We start from the raw sequence: 21121 nt of genomic DNA, 5'->3' as shown, positions 1-21121 counted from the left end.
CCAAGGGCAAATGTTTCAGAAAGTTTAAAGTATGTGAAACGAGGAGTGAAGTAGGAAATAGTTTTCAATCCTAACTATAGCCACACTGGTTATAATATATCGCTAAATATAGACCTGTGGGTGTGTCCAACTCTCCAAAGGTGTTCTTCTCCCTCTGCTGAAACTGGCATCTGGAATGACCTTTGCAGGGATACAACTGCCTGTGTAACACTGCCTGTGTTGGAAAATGTTAAACTTCATTATTTCCCAGGTGAGCCCAGCCAAGCCCAACTTTGCTTTGCAACCAAAATTCCTTCTGGAAAATTCAGCCCTTTATCTTTCATGTAGATCCAGCTTTACACTTGGGATCATTTAACTTCGAGCAAACCGTACAATAGCCCTGAATATTTTGTTTATGTGCTGAAGGTTGTCACTCAGGTTATAAAGCTCTGTAAAAATATCAGGGTCAAGGAGCTAAAAACATTACTTTTGCATCGACTTCCAAATGCCAGCCATAATGGTTTGGGCAAGCTGCACATCCAAACTGCCTTGGACTTGCTACTTGTGGTTGTGGGAATATATTGGATCCTTTCAAAGTTATTGGCTAGTCTGTTTTGGGCATTTCATGTTTGAGTATAGAGCCTTTGGGTTTATTTTGTGTTTTGTTTGTGGTGATACTGTCATGTCTGATGCCTGGCTGTATATCCCAGAGTTAATATTCTGCTCTTTGATTTTAAGGCCATGTGCTGCTGGATCTCTATACTGGAGTGTGGTGTTAATGTAGAGGATGCTGTAATGAACATCTTGTACATATTTCCTTTTGCATATTCACTGTCTGTAAAATGTCTGTCTGAATACATCCTTGCTGGTTTTGAAATGATTTCCTTACCGTTCAGTACAAATACTATTTATATCCAAAGTTGTTTGAGGTTATCCTTTACTCCTAATGTTACTCTAATTCTAGTTTAAGAGGGGAAAAATTGATCTGGCTGAAATTAATTAGGAAATTGGTAGAGCCACTAAAAATGGTGGTTATATATGGCACTTCCTAAGTGCTTGGGCTGAAGAGGTACAAAATAAATCTGACGAAGCACTAATGTAATGAAATAGATGACCGTATTTTCATTTTTAAAACTAGATGACTGCTGAAGGTGAACCAAATAAAGCAAAAGTATTTAAACTCCTCTGCTTTTTTAAAGATACCATTAATATTTAAAAAAAGGCATTTTTAAACTGAGAATATCCCCTCAAAATATAGGGTTTCCAGTGTGCCTGGCATAAAAAGGCATAGTTTCCTATATTGATTCAGAAAGAGCTGTTAAAAATGCATGAAAAGTATTTTAGGGAGACAGTGTCACAAGATCTTTTAAAATTATTTTCTCAAGAGCTTCTTTACCATTGGAAACACTTGAGCCCAAGTTACAGTATATGGGATATCAAATTATTTCACACTGACCAGAGGGTCTTTAAGATTAATTTGGGTTTGGAGTGGTGGGGATTATACCAGTGTCTGTTTACAGAACTTCAGACTCAGACTATAAATTAAGTTTGGAAAACTGTAATTATTCAATAATTTATAGACTATTCAGATAAGTTAGAAATTATTCTTGAACGTGGTGAATAGAGAACACGTACCTATGAAGGACAAACAGATTCAGCAGAATGGTGTATTTTTGGCCTCATCTATTTTGCAGGCAATTAGCAAAATAGGAATGTTACATTTTTGCCTATCTCTCGCTCTCCTGAAATAGAGTCACTAACCACTTGTTAACCACATTGATTTTTTAATAGACAAAGTGGTTGCTTATAGCTTCCCCACCAGAAATGTTCAGATTAAGCACATTATTAGATTGCAGCTAGAATAGCCTACAAAACAGGAAGAAAGCCTTGCCTTTCTCTGTGCCTCCTTGCCTTGTTTAAGCTGATGTGATAATTCATTACAGATTTTCTCTCTCCCTGACAGAGTGCCTACCGCAGGAGTGGGATGACTTTTCTCGCCTGCTGATGTGGATGTGGCTGCAGCAACAGGAAAGACAGTGTTATATTAAGGTGATTTTCTTTTCCCCTCCATGGAAGGAAAAAAAATACAAGCTCCAATGTCTCCATGTACCAGTGAGTGGGCTGGTTTGTTGTGACTATCTGCTGGCTGTCTCTGTCTCTCTTTCCAGCCCCCTCAGTCGTTATTCTTGTTTACTAGCTGGAACATTTAGCTAATTAATGGCAGGATGTTTGGGATAGGGTGTAGGTGGACAAGAATGCAGCTCAGACAATGCTGGAGTTTGCAGGGGACTTGCTGCTGTCAGCCTCTTTCTGACTGCCATGTCATTTTTATTTAAGTGTTTGGAAGTCTGTGTGTTCTCCAAAAGATGTTTTTTTCTAAAGCAGGATGGGGCAGGAAGAGGCCAGAGATAGACTGGGTTGTGTTGGTTTATATAGGTTATATTAAGGTTACATAGTTTTCCTCGTGATTTTTACAAAAATAAAAATTATTTCCTTCTATTTTCCACTAAGTCGTTTCTCTCATTGATTTAAGTGTTCAGACAGTATAACCCAGTTTAATCCAGTGAGGGGATTTTGATGACAGTAATAGCAAGTTTGGACCCAAAGATATTCGGAAAAAAGTTCAAGTAAACTGAACTTAACCAGTGAGAGACTTGACTTCTTGCAGACCCAAGGATAGGCTGAGTGGTCACCCCCAGATTCTCAATGTTGGCATCTCCTAAGGCTCGAGTTATTACTCTCTGAAATCTAAAAAGGCCTTTGCAGTGATGTGGCACTGGATTGGGCCCCTATTCAGAAAAATACATCCTAAAATATTTAAATAACTGTCTGTCTCAGTGGTTGTAGGCAAAGGCTTAACATTATGTACTTGCTCAGCGTTTGCTGCAGGAAGCAGATGTTGTCCCTGTTGTTGACAAAGGCAGCATTACTGTTGGATTTGGTTAAAGAAGAAACCAAGCTCTTTTTGCCTTTTTTTTTTTAAACATATTTTAGGTAACGTTGTTTGTTTTCAAGATTTGTTTTTTAAATCTCAGTCCCTCCCTCTATGCTTCTTCCCGTCCCCTGCTCCTCCAGCCTTTGCTGGCCTCACAAACACATTCATTTCTTCCCATAAAACTGTACAAATATAGAGCTGACCACGATGATGCTTGACCAGAGAAAAGCGCTCATGCTTCAACTCATCACCAGGATCTACAGGCACGTCCTGCTGGTTTCCCTGTGCTACCCATGGGCCAGGGTCTGCTTCAGCCAGGCTTGGAATCCAGCTTAAACCTCAAATTAATACAGAACACTCAAGGGATCAACAGGAGATCAGCAAAATATTAGTTTTATATAGTGGAGCCGTCCTCCTCCTTTGTGCTTAGTGTGTGAGGTCTTAATTTTTACTCCTGCTCTACTCTCTTGTGGTCATTCGTAGGTGGTTCTGTTGTCCTTCTCTCCTGGACCTGCTCGCAAAAACTTTAAATATATGTATATTTTTTAAATAAACAGCAAAATGTCTCTTTGCAACCAAAATATTGTAAAAGTGAACTTTGTGCATCGAATATTACTGACGTTCATAAATTGCTTTTTCTTTTGCCTACTTTTTGCTTCTGTTTTCTGGAAATTATCTGTGTGTAAAGGACTGAAAGTAACGTGTACAACACTGTGTATTAAACGAGGGGAGGGGGAAGTTTTCTGATGTTCCATCTGTGCTTCTTGAAATGTATGATTAAACTTTTCTTTTTATCATCACTCTTTATTTTTGTTGGCATCCTTAATGATGGAAAATTATATGCTTGCTGTAAACATCCAGACTTTTTTAAAAGGACACCAACATTTATTGTATTTGGTTTTGATCTGCAGGGATAGAGACAGAAGAAACCATTTCAGGCACTGGGTACTGGAATCAAAATTCCTTCTGTAGCTGTATCTCTCCCAGATTTTACATTTTAAAATATGCATAAGCAGGAAAAATACTGGCACTTATTTTTTACTGGTCTACTTAAAGTCCCAGAGAATGAAGACTCAACATACATTTCTCTCAGAAATATGACAGATCATGTTTGTGTTGGTCTGCTGTGTGTTTGTCTATCTTGAACAGCCTGACAGGCAATTATTTATAAAATCTGTGTTTGCCCAGTAAACCCATATAATAACCTTTCACTTCTCTGCACAAGTCAGGGAGCTGAATTTAGAGTCAAACAAAGTAGGTTGTGTCTCCCTATCTTGAACTAACCCAGTTTATTCTTATTTTGGGAAGTAATCACTTTTTTTTTTTTTCTCATCTTCAGAGTTTTCTTTTACTCTGTTTAAAACAAAAAAGCAGCCAGTAATACTCGTTCTGCATTTGGAGTGTGTCTTAGCACCAATTCCCATGCTGCAGAAACAGAGATGTGTGTTTGAGCTGGTGCTACGCATTTTTATTATATGTATAAAAATCGTTTTGAGATTCAGTTCATGGCTGCATATGAATAGCTTTATTCCTGTGTAATTTAAACTTGCAAAACATTTTGATTCTTAGCCCGGATTTACAGTGACTGGATCAGGTGATGTTGATTATTTCACATTATTACCTGAAGAAGGGAAACATCTATTTCAGTAGGAATAAGGGACTGTGAGTTTTGCTGTCACTTCAGTCTCTGCCCTTCTGTGTGGTTATACTACCTCAGTTTTCAGATTTTTAGTCCAGCCGTGTGCAAAACAGGGATAATAATTCAGCTTAAAACTTCTTAGAGGTGATGGAGCCACAACACAAATTGCTGGTTGGGCTTCATCTCATTTCTCAGGCTTTCCGGAGAGAATAAAACCCTTTAAAAGAGTTTTACTGTCCTCTGGAAATCGAGAGAAGCTGAGAGAGCTCTGTGTTTCTCCAGAGACACTCAGACCCTGCAGAATGTGCCCCCCTGGGTTTTCAGAGCACACTCCTTTTTGTCAAATGTCACCCTCCCTGAGGGGGGAGAATAAAAAGTGGGGTTTGGCATTTCTTGAGTGTAGATGAACCTTTGTGTTGTATTAAGGTTCTGCCATCAGCCATGTGTAGATCTCATAAAATGTTTTATAGCTTACCATCCAGCTCATACAGAATGTTTCACAGTACATAAACACTTCTAATAATTATTTAAGAATAAATAGATAGTGACATTAGTCACAAGTCTAACCTCTAGTTGAAACTTAAACAGTTACAGGGTTGAGGTTGTTTTTTTTTTGCCTGAGTGAATCATCTTGTCCAAGGTTGGGCTTTTTATACCTCTATTTTTTTATGCCTCTACTATATATCCACCCCAAGCAGCCAGGGAAAGGCAGTGGTGGCATGCATTAAATCCAGGGCTTTATTCAGAGGGCACAGAGCCAGTGCAAAGCAGCGGAGCCATCCCTGAAGGAATTGAATGTAAATTTGATGGTTTAAATAAGGCCAGATGCCTTAAAAATTATTTTGAAGGCTGTATCTTTAATGTAGCCCTTAACTTTTTTCTTTTCTACTTAAGATAATGATGTTGCCTTTACAAAATAATAAGAAAAAATAGCTCTCATCTCTTGTGGGGAGACAAAAATCAGATACTTTGGCTTCTATAAATCACTGAAATGTTGGCAACTGAAACAAAGTTTTAGAAGGCAGATGACTGCAAATTTGAAGGAAACCTTCATATTTTACTGTTAAAAGCCTTTTAACTGTCTAGAGAGTTCTCTGAGACACTACATTAATAGCCATTCTCAGTAATCAAGCTCCACTATACTTATATACTATTTTTCTTAAACAAGATAGATTAGTAGTGGAAGAGAGCTGGAAAGATAAATAAGGAAAATCAAGAACTAAAATTATAATAATACAGTTTCATTTTACATTTTATAGTTCTCTATTTGTGATTGATGATTCATCTTAACTCCTATCAGACAAATATTGGCACAAAAGTCTTATACCAATATCTGTATATTTCTGGACTTGTCTTCGTCCAGATGCTTTACAGATTTTCTTACTGGTTTTGTGAAGATGTGATCTGTCAATTTGATCCTTGTATGACTTTGATTACTGTAATATCTGAGTGTCTCACAGGTTTCCATGTGTTCCTGCCCACAGCACCACTTTAAAACAATAATAATGTGTTGTTATCTCTGTTTCTTCTGCAGAAAGACTAAATGATGGGAGACTAAATGACTCCATATTGTGAAACCTGGGGTGTTTCAGAAAACCTGGGTTTCCAAATCCATGCTGATGCCCTCAGTTCTGAATTGTTTTCCCTCTGCAGTGAAAGCAATAGGTGTGTCAGCACATAAACCAGCCTTGCAGGTTAGGAGAGAAAGGGGCAAAAGCAGCCTCCAACTGGATCCACGAGGGGGTTTGGGGGTGGAAGAATGCAACCACTCAATTTGGACCCAGTCCAGGGCTCAAAGCTTTAAACCCTTCCAGCTGAGATGTGCCACGGCCACTTAGTGACCCTGTGCAGAAACACAAATGATACGTCTCCACCAAAACATGGACTGTGGGGCACTCTGCCTCCTCCACACTCCGCTGGATTTCTGCATCAAAAATCACCACGAGGAACATATTCATTACTTTGGCACTGCCAGTGTGTTCCTACCCTCATCTCCCAAACTGCCTTTGCAGAGTGCCTCAGAGCTGCAAGAAACAAGAGGAGAAACACAATTAAGAAACATAAATGCCCTGATTTAACTGGGGCAGCAGCTGTGATGGGTGTTGACAAAGATAAAGTAAAATGTTAATTTTTCATAAATGAACTGGGTCTGAACATAATGAAGTGCTACTGAAGTGGTGGTGGCTGATCTTCAGCCTGGAACTAGACCTGGGAGACGAGAAGGTGTAAGATATCAGAAGCTGTAGCAGGATTCATAGTCAACAGCCAATAGAGCAAGTTGGCTCAAACCAGTTCTGTTTAGCTCTTATTTCCATAACTATTTAATTAATCTGCAAAACAAAACAAAAAAAAACCTCTGCAAAACTATTCCGTTTCTTGTACTGACATGATTTGCTCAGATCTGCAAATGAAATGGCAGCAACTGTGTGTCAAGCTGAGGTGAAAACAAATCTGAACCATGGCTGCAGAAGGAGAAGGAAGGTGTTCAGAGGAGAAAGGTTCCAGTCAAGCTTCTCCCCTGAGCTCCCTTGCTCAGATTATCCTGTGTCTGCTACTCACCAGTGACTAAATCTGCTGCTTGTGCACAAATTTTGTTGCAGCTTCAAGTAACTAATTTTATTAAATTAGACAGGATCTGTTTAGTGTTCTCCATGTCACCTTGTCCTTTCTTTAATATTAAAAGCATTTCTGTTCCTCTGTTTTGGAATGTTATCAACATAGTGCAGAGTTTTCACTGCTCAGCAGATTTTGGTGTAGACAGAACACAAATAAATGGAAGCAATTATTAAGGATTACTTTGAGCACCTGGAAAAGGGTCTTTGGCAGTCAGTTTCTCCATGGAAGGTGCTGCTCTTACTCGTCTTGTCTGGGATGGTAGCAAAACTGATACATGACTCCTGTAGAGCTTGAACTTTTACAGCAAGTTGAGGTGAACCTTGAAGTCTCCCTCAAACTCATGAGCATCCCACTGGTCTCCTCACTGTGTAAATCAGGCACAAGCCCAAGAGGAAAAACATGACAGATTCTTCCACTGGAAGATCAAGAACCACAACACTGAATACTCCAAGGTAAGACAGAATGAAATAATCTTGATCTGACTGGACTCAGCCTGATGTCACTTGAGAAAATATATTTATTTTTTCTTGTTTGACTGTTACATCGTGGTTATTTCCACTCTTTAGCGATCAGAACCGTGGCAGTGAAATAGTTAAGAATAGCGATTTCATATGAGGTCAGGTTTCAGAGCCAATACAGTGGTAAACAGCTCTCTATCCTCTGCAGTTGTTGGGTTTGACTGCTGAGTTAAAAACCTTTCACATTCTAAGGGCACATGTATTTTGGAACGAGGTCTGAGTTGATCACTTTTATTAACAGTACCCAAATAAATAGTTGTAGCCATTTAAGCTAGTCCACGTTGCTATGTTGATGTGTCCAGGAGAGAGAGAATTAATGTTGTCCCTGCAACAAAATCATACAAGAAATGGCCAGCGCTCCATCCGCACATGGGTTAATGGGAGCAGTGTGAAAATTATTCCACAAGGACTCTGGAGTTTAAGTATTCCTTAGTTGCTCAAATCCCTGCTAAACCCCTTTGGACAGGTGTCTGTGAAGCAGAGGACAATATCCTCGTGTCTGGGAATGGGGCTTATGTAGGAAATTAATGTTGCCTTGGGAATCGAGTGTGTACTGCTGTCAGTGAGAAGAAGAAAAGTCTTGACTGGACTGGGAGAGGAGGAGTGGCCACACTTACAGGTTACAGTCTTCCCAATGTTATGGTTGTGAAGATAAAATTTGGTACAAGCAGCCAAACATTTGAATTTTTGGCCAAGGTCCAAACCTTCCAGTTTTTGCCACGGTTGGTTTTTATAGGTGCTTTTTTACAGTGTTGAAGTTGGGCTCGTGGATGATGCCGGATTCATTTTTATTTTGTTGAGGCTTGTTTTATGTGCACTTTGGTATGTAGTTGTGGTGCACGGTCTGAAGGGATTTTGCATCTTAGTTGGTTTCTTTGGTGGTCCTGAAGGCAGTGCAAAATTAATGCAGCACTTAAAGAGCCTGTTATTAAAACTTTATTCATAGGTGAGCAGAAGAAGCATAGAAAATATATTAGTTTATATGCATATATATTAAATAAATCTGAATATATATATATTCATGTTTTTCATGAAGACTGAATTCCAAAAACCAGCTCTGCTTTTACAAATCTAAAAGCAAATGTAGCCCTTTTTTGATACCTCCCTCTCTCTGCAAAGAAAGTATTTTATCCTTGTAAAGATAAAAGATTTTTACTTTGTAGAAGTAATTTAATTTTGGTTTCTTTGCTGTCTGTCCTTTTCTCTTGCAAAAAGTTTTAATGTCACACTGTGGATCTTTAAGAGATTGTGAAACTTCCTTAAGTTTTGGGAAAAAAAACCTTTGACCTGTATGTAAAAGACATTTTTGAATTTGCAAGTTGCTTTTTTTGTTGGTAGTGGTTTGTTGGGGTTTTTTAGAGTCATCAAAATATGGTTTGAGAGGGAGAGATCTCAAAGGGCTGGGAATAAGCCCCCAGTTTGTGCATTGAGGGCAACAGCAGGTATTTTTATAGCTCTTGAATGTTGAAGGGAGTTGTCAGAGCCGGACACTGCAGATATACCTTGTTGCTCCCTTAAATTGTTCTGAAATGTCCTTGTATTTTACAATACATGAGTTGTGCTCTTGGCTGCCATTTCCTTCCTGCAGCCTCCCAAAGGTAAGTGGATTGTGCCCTCTGGGGGCTCTCCACTGCTTTAACTTGGATTTAAGTATGTGGGTTTTTTTCTTTTCTTTCTTTCATTCTTTCTTTGTTTTTCTCTTTCTTTCTTTAGCGTAAAATGTCACATTGATTTTTTCCCCCCTCCTTGTGTCTTATGAAGGAAGAAATTTATGGCCTTTTTACATCAGGAAGTCCAGCTTTTCCTGACGTTTTATTGCTTTGAATATTTGAAACATTTCAATCCCAGACAATAAATATTACATGATTATTGTTTTCATATGGATAGGCTATTTCCCCCTGTTTTTCCTATCCAACATTTTACTAGCAAGTGACACCCAAAAATTTATGGATTCTAAAACCATTACTATTCAACTTTGCTTGGAAGGTCAGAGATAGTCCCTCAATTTGCATGTAATATATATTTAAAAAAAAAAAAAGTTAAAATCATCTCATATGTTTTGAATCCTGTAGTGATACAAACTTATGCCAGAAAAGGAGGTATATTTTTTTTCCCTACAAAAAGTGCACATCTTATGGGTCAAACTTTGTTTTCCACTGAATTCAATGACAGCTCTTGAGGTTTAGGTGGGAAAAGCAGTGAGCCCCAATGGAGCATTTCCCAGATCAGCAACTGGCAGCCTGCAAGTACAGAGCTTGGGAGTTTTCTGGAGGTTGATGGGATGAGTTACACCGCTCCATGACTCAGAGTGTAGGTTTTCTGCTCACCCAGGGCTGTATCTTGTTGTTTGCATGGTAGAAAGAATTCTTTGCCTAGTGGGACCCATGAAATCCAGTCTGAAGCTGCACTATTTGATGTTTTCGGTTTGGGGGAAGGCAGTTGACGCCTCTCTGTGCTTGTGGAGCACCAGTTCTGCAGCACAACTTGTGGCAACCAAGTCTGTCTTGCAGTGCCAGGTTTGATGTGACAACCAGCAGATAAAGCAATGTGTGAAATCTCAGGTCAAGTCACTGAGGTCATGAGAATACAGGAGGCACAGGTGCTGCTCAGAAACACTAGATTGCCTGATTTATTTTTTTATATTGGCAGTTTTTCATGGGTGCCGAGCAGGACCCTGCTGCCTGTTTTCCATTAACCACTGTAGAATCACAGAATGGTTTGGGTTGGAAGGGACGTTAAAACACCATCTTGTTCCAACCCCCTGCCATGGGCAGGGACATCTTCCACTATCCCAGGTTGCTCCATGTCCTGTCCAACCTGGTCTTGAACATTTCCAGGGATGGGGCAGTCACAGCTTCTCTGGGAAACCTGTTCCATTGCCTCACCACCCTCAGAGCCAAGAATTTCTTCCTAATGCCCCATCTAACCCTGCCCTCTGTCAGTTTGAAGCCATTCCCCCTTGTCCTGTCACTCCAGGCCCTTGTCCAAAGTCACTCTCCAGCTCTCTTGGAGCCCTGAGTAGGCACTGGAAGGGGCTCTGAGGTCTCCCAGGAGCCTTCTCTTCTTCAGGCTGAACACCCTCCATTCCCTCAGCCTGTTGAGAGAGTTATTACCATATTATCAATGACTTCATATGGATCTTGATTGCAGAACTGGGTCCCAGATAACCAATAAATCACCCTCATTCTGCCAATTCCTGATCAACTGTTTCATCATAATTCAGTGACTGTCTCTATAACTCTGAGGAGAACAATCCTAATGTGTTTCCAGAGAAGGAAAGCTGTCAGGCTGTGGGGACAGAAAACACATGTACATGTCTTTGGGAGTTTATCTTCAGAGGAGCATCAGACCACTCTCAGGTTGGATAAAGGTTTGCTGTGGGGATAAGAAAAAAGACAAAATCTGGCAAAGTTTTCCACTACAGCAAAGCCATGAGCCAGTGGTTCTTTCTCTCCTTTCCTTCTGCAGACAAAGGGAACCAGAGTCTAAATCCACTCAGAAAGAAACACTAGTAAGTACTTGTTTAAAGTCTTTTTTAAGTGTTGTTGTGTCTTTAACCCTCTATCCTGTCTCATCCCCTTTTGGGAATGTTGAAAATAACATTCAGTTCTGTGCTGCCTTTGTCTGTCCTTTTCCATGTGGTAAACATGGACTTTTCCCTCCCTGTTTCTTAGACTTTCAGCCAACTCAGCTTTTCCTGTTTACCTCCTTGTCGAAGGCATCGTTGGTGATATCACTCCAAGTCTAGAAATAAGGGCTGTTGCTGCTTTTCCTAACTAGCTGTTTGTCCATTTGGTATTATATTGAATTTGCATCATATCAGATTTGGCACATTTACTGATTAATTTATTTTTTAAGGAAAGCAGATGCTTTCCTACTCCCCTTACCAACACATGTGGAAGGTGAAGGCACTGAAATGGCTTTCTGGAGACCTGGGCTCCCATCCAGACCTCTCAGTGCCTCAATTCATTATAGCTGTACCATGGGAATGAATTTGTGGACCCAGTCTTTTTAAAAATAGTTGTGATAATAATGGTAATGAGAAGCCTAGAGGCCCCAAAAGTCAAATGAAAAGATGATGGTGTGGAAGCTGCAATAGCTCTGTGACTGAAAAACTGACCACCACAGCTTTGCAAAACTGGTTTTCTTCTTGCACAGAGACAGAGATGAGTCCAGCACAGCAGCTGCTTTATCCAGTGCTGAGTTTGTGTCTTCTGATTTGGAAACCCCAAATATTTTAGTGCCTTAGGAAGACACTGAATCCTGATAAAGGCAGTTAGTGGCTCAGAGTTCCCTCAGTGGTTTGGACACAGTTCTTATAATCTACACAATAGAAAGCAAAAGGATTAAAATGTGATCTCATGTAAACCCTCCATAGTTATCAGAACAGTCTCTGGTTTAATCTGTCCAGATCTCTGATTTTTTGCTGAACAGTAAAGGTACCACACATAAGGTAATATCTGAGTTTTCTTGACTGATGATACTTGTAAATGTACAACAATCTCCTCCTGGAAGCAGCAGCTTCATGACTGAAATCAGAATTTCAGGTTTTCATTTAAGAAAGGAAGGTGCTGCTTTCAGAGCACCACCTGGACCTGTGCTTAACCAATTTACTGAGACCTGCCTGATGCCATGGGGATGGAATACCTCTGAGAGGAAGAAAGTGATCCATTTTTCCACCTACTTCTCCTTGAAGGCTACTCAGAAGTACCCTTACATTGCTGAGTATGTAGAATCATAGAATGATGGAATGGTTTGGGTTGGAAGGGACCTTAAAGATTGCCTAATTCCACCCCCCTTGCCACGGGCAGGGACGTTTCCACTAGACCAGGTTGCTCCAAGCCCCATCCAGCCTGACTTTGAACACTTCCAGGGATGGCATATCTTGCTACCATGGCTGCATTTGCAAGGACCAGGGGCATCATTTGCCACCCATCTGACCTGAAACAGTCTTGATAGTTGGTGTAATTAGAGCACACTCTTAAAGGAAGACTGAAAATAATAATATTGTCCTGAATGGAAGTCTATATGATCAAGAAAGAAGGAAAAGAAATATAAAATCCCATGGACATCTAGGAAGGAAAACAAGTCCCTGGTCTTTGGTGTGGTGCTGCAGGTACAGCTGCACTGTTGGGGAGTGGTGATCTGCAGCTGCCAGCAAGTTGTGCTGGCGCTAAAACCTGTCCCCTTGGGTCCCTCACCATTTTATTGCTGCTCTGTAACAGGATGTGCAACTGCTATGCATTAATACGTTATTACAGGTTGGCTGGTGTAAACTCCAGGTGTTGAGAACATGATTTATTCTATTAGTATAAAAAGGTGTTTTCTATGGCCGTATTAAAAATTATACTAACTGTTGGGCTTGCCACTGCGCTGTGTGTGGCACATGCCAATTTAAACCTGTCATTTCCTCTAATTTAAGGATATGTCCTCAGAAGATCATTAATTTGGGGTGGAGCTGGGGATCATAGTACAGCTGTGGCCTGTTAACCCCCATCTGGCCATTAATCCTTGCAAAGCACCTTCCCCAGAGATATCTGCTGCTACCATATGGCCACTGAGACCAAAGAACTTAAATTTTTAGTCTATTTTATATTTAAATCTATTTTATATTGTATTTTTGCAATTACTTCAGTTTGTTCTGTATGATTCCTAAAACCCCAAGATAACCCACATAACACCTTTGCTGAGAACCCCCAAACCATTAGGGTGGTGAGGCCCTGGCACAGGTTGCCCAGAGGAGCTTTGGCTGTCCCATCCCTAGAAGTGTTCAAGGCCAGGTTGGACGGGGCTTGGAGCAACCTGGTTTAGTGGAAGGTGTCCCTGCCCATGGCAGGAGGTTGGAACAAGATGGTCTTTTAAGGTCCCTTCCAACCCAAACCATTCTATGATTCTGTAGTTCTGTGATTTCTGTGCTACCTCCCCTCCACATGTTTCTGGGGGTGATTTTACCATTTTACTTTCCCATTCTCCAATGCTGTTCTATTTGCTGGGTGTTGAGCTCAGCCCCAGTAAGCCAAAGTCCCAGCTTGCATTCCTAAAATAGCCCAGCTAAGGTCAAAATCATTCTTTTGGGGAAATCCACATCAGCTCATCTGCCAAGGAGATGACCTTGAGGGAAGCACAGAGAAAAGGCTCAGGTCTGCCCATGACCCAGCCTCGTGTCCTTTGCTCAGCTGCTTTTTTCCCACCTGCCCATTCAGTTGCATCACACAACCACGGTCTCTCCTGGAAAAGCTCCAGTCTTGCCTGACATAAAATAAACTCGTACTTTTCAGGCATCTTGGGAGTGGAATATCTCTGTGTGCTGCACTGAGCTACCAGCAGCCTGTACCCAGTGCACAAAGCCTGGTCAGAAGCACATCAAGCCTCAGGGCATCACTCGAACACACACAGAAAGCTTGTAGCAGTGCTGCCTATCTTAAACAGGGGCCCTTGTACCTGTTTTTCCTGGCAAAAGTTTATCCAGCCTGTGTTTAAAGACCCCCAAGGATGGAGATTTCACAGTCTTGAGTCTACTGATGTTCTCGATCCTCATAAATTTTTTTCCTATCTGGTTTGAATTTTTCTTTGCAGCAACGTAAAGGCTTTCCTTATCCTGCCAGTGAGGATGGATTGTACCAGTGTGTTTTTAACAGCCTTTTCTGTGCTCAAAGGCACTTATATCCCACCAAGGCTCTCCTTTGGCTCATAAATGTAACTCGATCAATCTGTCCTCCCAGGCTGTGTTTTCTGGCTTTCCAGTCCCGCTTTCTGTTTTGACAATGAGCCATTGATAACTGCTCTCCTGGTGCATATATCTGCAGCCCTGTCCCCACTCTCCAGCAGTTTTATCTAGACCCATGTTTCCCTCACCTGATTAGGAAAGTGAATATGAGACAGTGTCAGAAATCTGCAAGTGCCAATGATGAATCTATTGCTTTTTCCTGCACTGTGAGGCTTGTTACCTATCACAGAGATCCCACAACAAGAGTTCAAATGACCACCAAAAGTCACACTTTGTGTGCTCAAGAGTAGACAAAGGATTAACTAAAAGTGAGGATTTTTCAACCTGCTGGTGAACTGGTCAGCAAAAGGATTGAGATGCCAGAGTCCCAGTGAGGGCACCCTGACCTGCAGCCAGATAGGCATTCCAAGAGGTGACCTGTGTCTCTCCAAAATCCCATTTTCTCACCCTGCAGTGTCTTCATGCCAGTGCTGGTGCCCTGTGACAAGTTAGTGAATGCTGACAGGCAGCACTTGCAGCATCTGATCTTCTAATTCACCTTGTGAATGACCTGTTGTCATCCCGCTGATAATCAGGTATTTTCCTTGACTTTGCTCAGAAGGTAAACTGAAAATAATAGCCCTTACAATGAAGTTAAATTAATTTCTAGTGATTATCTAATGGCTCTCTTAATTATATCTGAGTTTTCCAGCTTTGAGTGTGTTGTTACTACATGCATGGAGAGAGCCAGAGTGCTTTCATCATGTGATCCTCCTACTGATCCAGATAAAAGAGCTTCATCTATTTAATTTCCAGGTTTTAATTTCTTGCATCCTACTCATCAGAAGGCCAGGGAATAAAAGGAGTTTCATTCCTCAAAGCAAGCATAGAAATGGGATTTGTGGCTCCTGGACTTCATTTCCATCTCTCTCTCAAACTTCATCAGTTGAACACCTCAATGACCCCATCAAAAAAATTAACATCTTGCTCAGTTCATCCTTGCTCTCAAGGGAGCTTTCCATAGAAGAAGAAATCATTATCTCAATTTTATAGGTGGAGAAACTGAGGGACAGCAAAGGGAAATGACTGCCATTTGCTTCCCTCAGCCTCTCCGTGTTCAGGGGCTTGTCCACCAGACCAGACAAGTGCTGGAGTGGAAATAAATATTCCTCCTGATGACTGTGGTCTCTGTGGTCAGGGCTGAGGGTCAAAATGTTCGCACAAGGCCTGCACGCAGAAACCACAGAATCCCCCACAGCTCCACTGCACTTTATTAAAAGTCACTGCTTCTGTGAAAAATGGGGTTTATAAGAGTTAGGTGCCTTAATTATAAAGTCATGTGTGTTTGAATGACTCCTTCCCTGCTAACCATTTGTGACAGCCTACAAATGTGAAAAGTATTACCAAGCCTATTTTTAACGTGGCTATGGAGAGGCTGTAGTTGGGGAAAACCAAATCCTATGGGATCCTAGAAAGAAAGACCAGTGACTCCTTAAATATGGTTAACAGTGAGTTTAGCAATTATACCAATGGCATACAAAAGACCGTTCAGATGCAGGAGTCTTGCAGAAGCAACTGTGTGTTAAATAAGTGATAGGAGCAGGGGATGTACAGGGCTAAGTTTTCCCCTTGGAAGTAGCTGAATGGTCTTGGATAGAGATAAAAAAGTAATTTCAGAGAGGTGCTGGCCCTTGTCATCAGTGTTCAGGCTCTACAGGTGTTTTCTGCAGAGCTGTCACCTCTCAAGGATTTATTCGATCCTGTTCTTTATTAGACGATTTGCCCTCTAATGGGCTACACAAACTTCATGGCGTTTAATGCTTTGTAGAACTGAGTCCTTAATATAATTTTTCTGTGGATTGTGGCAGACTTGAGGCGTGAAGCATCATTTTTATCACCCACCTTTGGTCATAGACTCTGCAGGGGAAGAGGGAAGCACACAAAGAGAAGATCCCTCTGGCAGTCATTGCATCCAGTAACAAGGGTTTCACCCCTTCTTATAACAGGGCTGGACACTGGAAAAGGAGAGCAGGCCAAAAGCAATGTTACTGTTAGAGCAGTGTCACAGTTGATTGGAAAGGAAATGAAAGTGTTGAAAAGGAAATATTCCAAATAGAAGGAAGGAGAGAGAAAGAATGATGCTACTTGTTGGTTAAAAGGTAGAGAATAAGGTGTAGAAGATGGATAAAAAGATGACGTGGTCAAGGGTAAAAGTGTTTCTCCGGGTTAGGTTTAAGTTTGATGGACACCATTATGGGAATTTCCTGTGGTTAAACATATGACTAGTATTAGCTCTAACCCTATGATTCTTCCTCCATCCATGACTTCTCATGGGATTATATAGACCTTAATCTTGGTGTAAGGTCTTCAAAAAGTACCACTTCACCCCTGGACAAATCATCTTAGGGGTTAGCAGCAGTACAAAATTTACACCTTTTTTTAGTCAACTGTGGTTTATCCCCATTTGTCCACCAATGAATTATGTCAATTTTGAGTGAAAAATAATTTATCTCCCGCTATCACAGTATCATGAATATCCTATGCATAAAGCCTGTAATTAAACTGATTCTTTACCATTTCATAAATAGATAAAAGATTGTATTTCTCTCAGTCAAAGCAGATTTCACAGAATTAACTATCATGTTATTTGTAATACTTTAAAGATAAAGATCAAATCTAATGGTCATGAGATCCTTCACACTGTAGAAGCAGAAGCAGAAATGCAAAAAAAAAAAAAAGTTGGTTTGTTTTCAAGACTTTTCCATTTCTTTAATTGAGTACTGTGAATATGCATCAGAAAAGAACTTTTCCTCTTTGTAATGCAGACTGAGGCTGAAGCACATCTTATCCCTTGAAACAGCCATTGGTACCAAGCTGTCACAGTACTGCCTGCAGTCAGACATAGCAAAACTAAAATGTCAGAACATCATGTTACACATCACTCCACATGGGATTTCACAGAACATGGTAGGTATAACGTGGTTTCCACCTCTGCGTATTTCCTGATGAAAATATGGGACAATTTTCTCATCATTGTACTGAAATGGGTACTTATTTTGTGAATAAACCAAGCCCAGGGTCGTGAGGGTCTGACAAGTTAAGGCTTAGTATTGAAGGCTGGGTTAATTTTTCCTGTTTTCTTTCATGACAAATGTTAAATCTGGATTTTCACTGTAATCACGCTTGTCTGAAAGCAGGGGTCTGAGTCAGGAGTTTTACATCCTATCATGGCAAAATCTGCAGTGCATCTAGAGACCTGAGGGCTCAGGGAGACTGAATACTTGAAGGCATGTAATTGGAAATAACAGGAAAATTTGGAAAAGAAGATAGGAAATCATGGTTTTTTTCTGATACATGGTTTACCTGCTTAGGTATCTTTGTAAGTTTTTTTGATTTGTTTGTTTTTTAAACCTGATAGAAATTGCTTTCCACTGTAGACTGTGGATGAGACAGAGAAAAAACATGCTCTGTGGAGGTGAACCACTGGCTATAACAGATGTTGTCTGACTTAGAAACTGAGGCTGTGATTATAAGGTTGTGTTTACCACTGAGGGAGTCAAATTCAAGTTGGTCATGGCTCTTCACTAGAGATGTCACTCTCCAGAATGACTCTTACATTTGAGAGATTGACCTGGAAATCTTCAATCTGGCTCCCTCCTCCCTGCTGCAGCCTAAGAATCTGCAACAAGGAGACACAGCTGCCTTTCCCTACATTCAAACACATCATGGGAGCAACTTGCAGTTCAGGAAAAAATACGTAAAAAAAGTAATTTGGCACAATGATTAACTGTGCATTGCAGAGAACGTGTCTGGTTGCAGAAACCAGGAAAGGTTTGGCAGCTGTGATATGGTTATTTACACTTCCTTACCAGTTTGCCTGCCACAATCTTCATCTCCTGTCTGTATAAGAATTAAACACCTTCAACATGTCCCTAATGTATTTTTTGACCACCTAAGATAATAATAACATGCTGAGGGTTTTTTTTCAGTGGAGGACAAATGGTCAATACTATGTTGATCCTCAATCCCACATTTTTTATGAGAGGTGCTGTCATAGTGCACAACTCTGGATAAACATGAGAGAGGAGCTCACAGTCCTACACAGGCAAGGCAAGCAAAGAGTAGAAGAGGAACAGGAGACAAATTGACTGGATTCAGGCAGGCAGGACACGGGTACCAGGCTGAGACAGGCATGGAGTCACATTTCCTGACTTGCTGCATTCTATGCTGCCTCCAATGATGTAACACTTCCTGTGGCTCTTTCCAAAAATATTTTCATAAGCTTTGGGTGATGTGCATTCTGCTAAGGAATTGCCTAGTACTATGATCCCGTGAGGATTTGGAGCTTTAATGTTTTAAATCACTTCTAGCTGGATTAATTTCCTCAGATTCATATCGTACAGAATCAGCTATTATTGCTTTATTCCTCGTTAAAGCTACGACAGCAGCACATTGGTACCTGCCTAACAAAATATCAGAGGAGTTTGTTTTATTAGCTTTAGCTAATGGCTGTGTACTGATCCCACAGTAAGATGATATTAGTGAAAAAGTAGAGGAGTTTGTGCTGAGAAAGTTCACAGGCACCTGTGTTTTCCCAAGAAATCTTGGAAAGTTGGGTTGTGCTACATTGGTTAGGTTTGGTGAACTTTCTAATTTTTGGCTACTTCTGGTTCCCTATTCCAACAAAAACGAGGCTATAGATGAATTTTAAGTGTGGAGCTCATCCGACCCAGCATTCACACCTCAGCTTCTTGTCACAGGCTCCCCTTCCAGTCAGTGCAATCAGACACTTTCAGGCAGTGATCACTCTGACCTAGTTTAATTGTCTGCTTTAATGTTATATAAACTACACCCTAAAGACACCTGTTTGCTTGTACTGAGTACAAAAGGAGAGTTAATGTAGTTGTCAGCGTTGCAGCTGTCTGCACTTGATCAATGAATGCTGCCCTTCAAGCCGTGTTTAAACTTATTTCTGATGGGATGCATCTGATAGATGATGCATGTCTGTGTGTAACCTGGATATGTAGAATCTCTTCATAGTCAGAGCAAATAAACAGACTTTTAGGGTGGAATCTATCCCACATAATGGCAAATATCTGAAGCAGCTTAGTTGAACTGTTATTGACTACACCAGGGAGCCCAGAACAACTAGAATTTAGTTCTGTGGTTGATATATACACACATGAGACTAAATCCAGCCCAAGGAAAGACACATGACTTTTTTTATAGTGCAAAGCATCCCACAACTCTGTCTGAGACCAGTGGGCATTGAGCATGTTGGATAAACATGTTACTCATTTGCATGTGTAAAGATTGATTCAGGAGTCTACCTGCCTGGGCACCCACACCAGGAAATCTGTGCTTTCAGTTATGTTTTTTTATTTCTGTTCTTGTTTGCTATGCTATTGGTATCAATATTAAAATCTAGAAAAAAAGAAAAAAAATCTGATAAAATCCCCATCCCCCTACTCATAAGATTTGTTTCTCAGAGCCAATACGAAGGAAGCTGTGAAGTTAGTGTGTTACCAAACAGAAGTATGTTACATCTGCATGTTTTATACTTTGCAGGGTTTTTCATCCACAGACGTTATCGTCACAGTCATAAGAAAAATAAAGAATGGAGGAGTGAAGAGTAGGGGGAAGAATAAACCTTTTGCATTAAGCAAGGGTTGTCACCTGATTAATTTTTCCTTTCTAAACATCCAGGTTATGCAGAAGAAACTGGGGATAATTCTACCCTATAATATGGAGATTATCCCAAATTGCAATTGCAGCCAACCATGTGTCTAAGGCAAACCTGTTGTACCTTTCTCTCTAGCAGATTATGCCAGACATATGTAGTGCCAAGGAAATGGACGTGCTGTTTCCAGTTATTCCCTTTGGGATGAACCCATTATGATCTGGTTTGGGTCTGCTGTGATGAAAAAATGATTTCTTTTTTTTGAACAGCTGTAGGCCAAGTTTTGAGTGCAGCTGGGCCAGTTCATGGTTACAGATGAGCACTGTGTGAAATGGAACGATTTCAACCTGAAAACAGGCAGAACACGTTGGCTTTGGCTGGATGTGCTGGGAGTTATGGAGTTTGTAGGAAACCAAAACTCAGAAGGGGAGAAGCCCACACAAACCAAAGCAAAAGCAGGGATTTGCAGGAGTGCCTGGAAGCTGAACCTGCACAATTGGGTGAGTTACACCACGTCTCAGTCCCAGCAGCTTGGGCATTCAGAGCCCCGTGGTGGCCACAGGTGCTGCCAAGGCACATGGAGCTTTTCCTGATGGTACCACCCAAGTGTTCCCCCCTTTGGTGTTTCATCGAGTAGGATAAAAGAACACAACCTCTTCTCCAGAGATGAAGTACCTTTTTGAGTTTCATTTTACTCTATCCATGTCTCTTTTCCTCCTTGCTTCTCTGATCTTTGTAACACTTGAGTCCTTGATTCTGGTCCCACACGTGGCCAATAAGCTGTAGAAATGCTCTTGCACTGTCTCGACATTGCTGGTGCCAGCATAAGCAAAGGCATTTGTGTCTAAACTTTCACACCAGCCTTCTCTAGAGAACTCAGAAATTAAATGCCCCATCCCTGGAAGTGTTCAATGCCAGCTTGGATGGCACTTCAAACAACCTGATCTACTGAAAAGTGTCCCAGCCCATGACAGGAGGATTGGAACTAGATGAGCCTTAAAAGTCCCTTCCAACCCAAACTATTCTATGATTCTATGAAAAACTGCTG

The 21121-nt window shown here is 40.8% G+C and overlaps 1 protein-coding gene across 8 annotated transcripts in view; it reads left to right on the top strand.

The window, feature by feature from the left end:
• SUPT3H (SPT3 homolog, SAGA and STAGA complex component) overlaps nucleotides 1-21121 on the top strand; it is a 283689-nt gene that overhangs the window by 259386 nt on the left and 3182 nt on the right. For 6 of the 8 annotated variants that reach the window (XM_027663414.1, XM_027663416.1, XM_027663417.1 and 3 more), the window contains exon 12: nucleotides 1943-3719. In XM_027663414.1, the coding sequence (XP_027519215.1) occupies nucleotides 1943-1984 (42 nt within the window). In that variant the 3' untranslated portion in view covers nucleotides 1985-3719. Of the gene's footprint in view, nucleotides 1-1942; nucleotides 3722-17218; nucleotides 17361-20342; nucleotides 20574-21121 lie in introns of those variants that run through there. The other 2 variants (XR_003530912.1, XM_027663412.1) reach the window with 2 other exon arrangements.

Source organism: Corapipo altera, unplaced genomic scaffold, assembly GCF_003945725.1.
Source record: "Corapipo altera isolate COAL_440 unplaced genomic scaffold, ASM394572v1 116, whole genome shotgun sequence".
Lineage (NCBI taxonomy): Eukaryota > Metazoa > Chordata > Aves > Passeriformes > Pipridae > Corapipo > Corapipo altera.
The sequence above is the reverse complement of the archived record's forward strand: the minus strand, read 5'-3'. Positions and strand labels throughout refer to the sequence as shown.